This window comes from Oratosquilla oratoria, chromosome 7 (genome assembly GCF_046742065.1).
Source record: "Oratosquilla oratoria isolate Oo_2021 chromosome 7, ASM4674206v1, whole genome shotgun sequence".
Lineage (NCBI taxonomy): Eukaryota > Metazoa > Arthropoda > Malacostraca > Stomatopoda > Squillidae > Oratosquilla > Oratosquilla oratoria.
The window spans coordinates 4465001-4472500 of record NC_134783.1 but is presented as its reverse complement, the minus strand read 5'-3'; the positions used below and the strand labels follow the sequence as shown (position 1 = coordinate 4472500).

The following is a 7500-nucleotide window of genomic DNA, read 5'->3' as shown; positions in this document are numbered from 1 at the left end:
ACTCCACGTCCATCGATGCTATGATTCCTGATGGTCGGGTTATCTTTATAATATCAAGGAACTCCTCGGTAGGCTTGAGACTGAATGAGGATGGTATGAAGGGTGAGATCAAAGCATGTAAACGCTTAGCCAGCTTGTAAGTGACCGCCGGTATCTGGGCAATAATCGGAGGAAGAGGTTGGTTGGGCTTGTGTGTTTTAACGTTCCCATATATGTAATCAAGCTTATGATCTCCCTCGATGAGTGGTAGCTTGGGAGCTCCTGTGAGTGCATTGTTTTTACAAATTAGGTGGTTCAATTTAACTTTGAGGCCATCAGTTGGGTTTCTAATGATCTTCTTAAATTTCGTGGTGTCACCCAGAATACGTGAGATCTTACTCAGGTAGTCTTCTTTATCCAGGATTACAAATATGGGTGATTTATCCACTCTGCGGATCACAATGTTATTATCCTTTAGTTCTTTTAAGGCCGCTCGGAGCTCAGGCGTTAAAAGAGAGCTACGGGTGTGGCCCCTTGATGTGTTTGCCTCTGATGAATTCAGCCTGGAAATCTGGTTGAGTTGTGACTTTTTTCTCACGTTCAAGTCGCTGGATTTCATCTATTAGCATCTCCAATTCAATGCTCTTGGTCAGGGGGCTGGGGCGGCTGATGTAATGGCAGTTCAGTCCTAAGTTGAGGAAATTCTTCTGCATTTCCGTGAGAGTAATGCTACTTAGATTTAGGAACTGATCAACTGGTCTCGGTACTTCAACTGGTCCTCCGTATAGAGAAGCTAACTTCCGACCAATTCCCTTTTTAGATGCTGTCAGGTGGTTATCGGCTAACATTGACAGAGCAGCATCAATGCTGTTTCGCGTATCCGCCATTGTCGACTTCAATAGAATATGTATATGTGTATGTATATGTATATTTATACGAATATGTATATGTATATGTATATGTATATGTATATGTATATGCATATGTATATATATATATATATATGTATATGTATATGTATATGTATATGTATATGTATATGTATATGTATATATATATATATGTGTGTGTGTATATATATATATACATATATACATAGATATATATGTATATATATAAATATGTATATATATATATATATATATGTATATATATACATATATATATATATATGTATATATATATATATGACGGAAATGGAGTAGAAACCACAGGAATCTTAGTTTGAGTTTATTCCTGACTAGTTTCGCAGGTATGCTTTGAAAAACATACCTGCGAAACTGGTCAGGAATAACTTCAGACTAAGACTCCTATGTTTCCTACTCCACCTGCGTCAACCTGCCAAAATATATATATGTATATATATATATATATATATATATGTATATATATATATATATGTATATATATATATATGTATACATATATATATGTATGTGCATATATATATATATGTTTATGTGTGTGTATATATATATATATATATGAGTGTGTATGTATATATATATATATACATTTTTATCAACCACAATGCACTTTAATTCTAAGCCATCAACATCGGAAGAGCCGTGGAGGCACATGCAGAAATTCAAACTTGGTACACCCGAGGACTCGAACCTACGGCCATCACGTGACCAGCACTGATCACGTGATGGCCGTAGGTTTGAGTCCTCGGGCGTACCACGTTTCAATTTCTGTATGTGCCTCCACGGTCTATGTTGATGGCTTAGAATTAAAGTGCAATGTGGTAGATAGAAATTCTCTCTAGTCACTGGGACCCATTCAGTGTTGTACATATATATATATATATATATATATATATATATATATATACATATATATATATATATATATATATTGTTATGCCATGACTTCCCAGGGCACGATGATCCCCGAGTATTCTAATTGAGGGCCCCAATATGGCGTAACAAAGTCCGAATTATGAGAGAGGACTTGGGCCCTTAAGTTATGTGTAATTATCAGTCAACTGTTTCTTAAGAGCATTCCACTATATTGTTTCAAATAAAGAGCAACAAAGGAAAATAGATTTAATTATAAATGAAAGCTTAAGCATGACAGAACAAGTCCAATTTAGAATAAGATGCTGCCGGCGAATGAGAATTGAAACATGGAAAAGCCGGCAGCTTTTAACAAGAGTATTAAAGAAAATAAAGATCTTTGCACAAGTATAACCATTACCATATAGACATAGACACACACGGAATAATATAATCAAAGTTAATTTACTCACTAGAGACCTAACTGCACTGGAACTAAAAATGTTTAATCTTACTTGACACAGGGTATTCTCACCAGTTCTTACCAGCTCGGTCCCTCCAGGCAATTGACTAACTCACCTGGCCGACCGCACACGTCACCTTCGGCCACCAATAAAGCAAAACTAAAGGCATCCACATTCTTTGTTACAAGATACAAATTTATATCTGACTGTACATGACGATTACATATAATTATTCATGTACTAGTGCGTTTAAGCATTCACATTACACCACCATACAAGGAATACATTCATCGTACCTTCGAACAACGTATCACCTAGCAGACGACAGTAGTCGTTGAAGGCGAACGGACAATAAACTTGCATAGTACATGGTTTCATACATAATGCATAGTTTCATACATAGTACATAATACATACACAATACATAATTTACATGATACATAGTTTATCATAGAAAAAATGCACTCTTGCATAACACCCCCACCTTTAAATTAAACACAATAATGTTTATAACCGGAATAGTGCATTTTTCAACTACAAGTTCCAAAAATAGTAAAATAAACTTATACATTAATTCATAGTACATTACAAGATATCGAGGCAATAAACAACCAGCCTCAACCACACTTAGATTACCATACAGTAGTCGTGACCCTAATACCACAGTACAGAAACCACGATTGTCAGAAGACTTTAGTACGGTCTTGATAAACTGTCTGCAATTACATTATTTTTACCGCTCACATGTTTTATTTCCAGGTTGTATGGCTGTAAAGCTAACCACCACCTTGTCAACCTCATGTTCTTGTTTTTCATATTGTTCACAAAGACAAGAGGGTTATGATCACTATAAACAGTTATTTTTTGTGGGTTATTTCCAACATACACATCAAATTTTTCCAAAGCCATCAACAACGCTGCTGCTTCCTTCTCTATAGTGCTGTAGTGTCTTTGGTATTTCTTGAATTTCGCAGACATATAACATACAGGAAACAATATTCCATCATGTTCTTGCATTAACACAGCTCCTGCAGCAACATCACTAGCATCAACATTAATAGTGAAATTTTTGGAGAAATCAGGACCATGCAAGACAGGTTTGGAAGTAAGGATTGACTTTATCTTATCAAAGGCTTCTTGACATTCTAATGTCCATTTAAATTTTACTTTAGGACTTACTAAGTCAGTGAGTGGTTTAGCAAGTTTACTAAAATTAGGGCAGAATCTCCGATAATATCCCGCTATACCTAGGAAACGCTGGACTGCTTTACGGTTGGCCGGAGCAGCTAAAGCCTCTATGGCTTCAACCTTGGCATGCACAGGTGCAACCGTACCGTAACCCACCTCATGGCCTAAAAAGGTCACCTTTGCATGAGCAAACTCAGTCTTCATTAGATTGACAGTCAACCTAGCCTTCCTTAACCTCTCAAACAAGGACCTCAGGGAATTCAAGTGTTCCTCCCACGTCTGAGAATACACGCACAGATCATCGATGTACACACACACACCTTCCAAGCCTGCAATAACATTAGACATTAGACGCGAAAACTTTGCGGGTGCATTCCGTAAGCCAAATGAAGTTACTTTGTATTGATATAGTCCACTAGGCGTTATGAAACTTGACACACGTTTTGCCTCCTCAGACAGTGGCATTTGATAGTAGCCACTCATCAAATCTAATTTAGTTATAATTTTGGCCTTGCCGATTGAGTCAATTAAGTCATCTATGCGAGGAAGAGGGAAGTTGTCAGCCTTGGTAAGTGCATTAAGTTTTCTGTAATCAGTACACATTCTATACTCCCCATTTCCTTTTGGCACAAGAATACATGGAGCAGCCCAGTCACTCTTACTTGGCTCTGCTAAGTGATTATCAAGAAGAAATGTTACCTCTTTCTGGAGAATAGCTGCCTTATGGGGGGACATTCTATAGGGCTTTTCTCTTACCGGGGCGGCACCTTCCACTAGTTCAATATGATGAACTGCCTCAGTCGTTGGTCTCGGCACATCTCCAAAGATTTCCACAAACTCTTGCAGTAATTCTGAAACATCTGACTGTTGGCTGTCAGACAAATGACACAACTTACTATTTAGATTAGCAAGGACATCAGAATTCTTGAGTTTGTTACCTACAGGAATTTTATCAAGGTTGTCTTCACTTTGCATCTCTACAACTTCTAAACTATTTACAGTACCATCTACCTTCTCTTCTGTCTTAGCAGCACTTCCCGAGTCTCTTCTATGGTACTTCTTAATCAAGTTTACATGTACTAACCTTTTTGTTTTCCTGTGATCAGGAGTGGATATCACATAGTTCAAATCTCCCCGTTTACCTATAACTCTGAAAGGTCCCTTGTACCTTGCTTGTAATGGACACTTTCTTACGGGCAAGAACAACAGAACTTCATCCCCAACCTCAAAGTTACGTTCTACTGCATCTTTATCATAATTTTCCTTCATATTTTCTTGACTTAGTTTTAAATTACATTGTGCAAACCTGTGTACCACATCTAGGTTTTCCTTTAACTTAGACACATACTCAGACAAGTTATCGGCATGCTCCAAGTCTATCCAGCTCTCATGGAGTAGCTTCATGGGTCCTCTTATGTCTCTGCCAAACAATAGTTCACTTGGAGAAAACCCGAGACTAGATTGCTTAGCACATCTGATCGCATATAGAAGGAATGGCAAACCCACATCCCACTCATTTCCAGTCTCATGACCATACTTTGCTAATATTGTTTTAAAGGTTCCATGAAAACGTTCCAAGGCTCCTTGGCTTTGGGCATGATAAGCAGATGCAATATATTGTTTAATCCCAAGAAGAGACATTACTTGCCTGAAGATATTGGATACAAAATTGGTACCTCTGTCGGACTGCACAATCTTCGGTATTCCGAATAGGGTGAAGAACTTTGTCAAGGCTGGCAACACAGTCCTGGCTGTAATGGAACGCAGTGGAATGGCCTCTGGATACCTGGTGGTAGTGCACATTAGGGTTAACATGTACAGATGCCCCTTTTTGGTTTTAGGAAGCGGGCCCACGACATCAATTATCACATGGGTAAAAGGTTCCGGCACCACGGGAATAGGTTGCAACGGTGCAGGAGGAATAACAATGTTAGGCTTACCTATCAACTGGCATGTTTCACATGTTTTACAATATTGTGCTACTTGTCTATGGATACCAGGCCAATAGAAGTACTTGATAATCTTATCCAAAGTTTTCTGCACACCCAGATGTCCTCCTATGTAGTCATGTGAAAGACTGATGACTTTCTCTCGATACACGTCCGGAACGATAACCTGATGAAACTCGCACCAACTCTCATTTGCAGGAACATCTGGCGGTCTATATTTTCTCATTAGTACATCATCACGCGTATAATAACATGTAGCTTCATTTGAGATGTCCTTCTCTTCTATGGCCCTTGCAAATAATGGGATTAATGACCTATCAGCTTTCTGGGCAGATGTCAGATTACTACGAGTCATTGGGAGAACACTTAAATCCACACGTTCACTTACATTACTCTGCGCTTCATTCACCTTAACACTAGTCAGACTGCACGGCAGAACCCCGGGACTAGGCGAATCCACATCACGATCAGCAAGTTCATCTGGCTTAACAGCAGGTCCTGTACTAGAGTCTACATTAAACAAACTACTAATATCCATATCAGCAGTTTCTTCACTGGTTTTCATCCTTGCCTGGCTGCGAGTAACTGCGCATGCTGGGAAAATATCTCCACACTCGCTTTCCAAACCCTCGGCAGGATCCCATTCCAGTGGAGTCGTACTCACCACGGGATCAGGCACAATTAACTTTCCCGCTATATCATTTCCTAGCAAGAAACTCACTCCCTCAACAGGTAAAGTCTCTCCAACTCCAACCAACACAGGCCGAGATAATAATTCTGTTCGGAGGAACAACTTACACAGGGGAACCGTCATTGTCCCCCCAACGCCCTTTATCAATACATGCTCACCCGTCAACGCCTGTTCTACGTCAGGAACAGCGCTTTGTAATACCATACTGAGCGATGCAGCAGTGTCTCGCAACACAGTTACAGACACTCCGGGCCCATCCTCCTCGACAGACACTGTACCAGGGAATACAAATGGGTTAAACAGACTGCGTTCTCTTCCCACATCAGCATCCCCTTTTTCCTTTACATCTGCAGAAAGCAAAGTTACATTAGCAACACGTTTCTCTCTAGTCAACTCAGGACACCTTGCCCTTACGTGCCCAAATTGTTTACAGTAAAAGCAACCAATTTTTAACACATCTGTATTGCTTTTACCCAGGGTCCAGGTACCTTTACCCTTGTGTACCTTTCCCTCTTGAGGTTGAGGAATGCCTGGAGGGGAAGGAGGCTTACTTGATTTATGCGTTAATGTATAATTTTCCGCCAATCTGGCAGCTCGATCAATTCTACTTACTTCCTTTTCTAGCAAATAGGTTCGAACGTACGATGAATGTATTCCTTGTATGGTGGTGTAATGTGAATGCTTAAACGCACTAGTACATGAATAATTATATGTAATCGTCATGTACAGTCAGATATAAATTTGTATCTTGTAACAAAGAATGTGGATGCCTTTAGTTTTGCTTTATTGGTGGCCGAAGGTGACGTGTGCGGTCGGCCAGGTGAGTTAGTCAATTGCCTGGAGGGACCGAGCTGGTAAGAACTGGTGAGAATACCCTGTGTCAAGTAAGATTAAACATTTTTAGTTCCAGTGCAGTTAGGTCTCTAGTGAGTAAATTAACTTTGATTATATTATTCCGTGTGTGTCTATGTCTATATGGTAATGGTTATACTTGTGCAAAGATCTTTATTTTCTTTAATACTCTTGTTAAAAGCTGCCGGCTTTTCCATGTTTCAATTCTCATTCGCCGGCAGCATCTTATTCTAAATTGGACTTGTTCTGTCATGCTTAAGCTTTCATTTATAATTAAATCTATTTTCCTTTGTTGCTCTTTATTTGAAACAATATAGTGGAATGCTCTTAAGAAACAGTTGACTGATAATTACACATAACTTAAGGGCCCAAGTCCTCTCTCATAATTCGGACTTTGTTACGCCATATTGGGGCCCTCAATTAGAATACTCGGGGATCATCGTGCCCTGGGAAGTCATGGCATAACAAAATGGTGGAGATGCGGGGCAACATATAAATTGAAGGTACACCATATAATTGAAGGTAACGTATAAATTGAAGGTACCATATAAAGTGAAGGTACTATATAATACCGGGTACTATAGTGTGGTATTATGATT

The 7500-nt window shown here is 39.2% G+C and overlaps 1 protein-coding gene across 1 annotated transcript in view; it reads right to left on the bottom strand.

Annotated features, from left to right (window-relative positions):
- Positions 1-3110: 3110 nt before the first annotated feature.
- The window catches only part of LOC143026968 (uncharacterized), a 4565-nt gene continuing 175 nt past the window's right edge, over positions 3111-7500 (bottom strand). The window contains exons 2-4 of the mRNA XM_076187764.1: positions 3806-6579; positions 3469-3586; positions 3111-3181 (exon numbers count right to left, since the gene is read on the bottom strand). Coding sequence (XP_076043879.1) covers positions 3111-3181; positions 3469-3586; positions 3806-6579 — 2963 coding nt within the window. The remainder of the gene's footprint in view (positions 3182-3468; positions 3587-3805; positions 6580-7500) is intronic.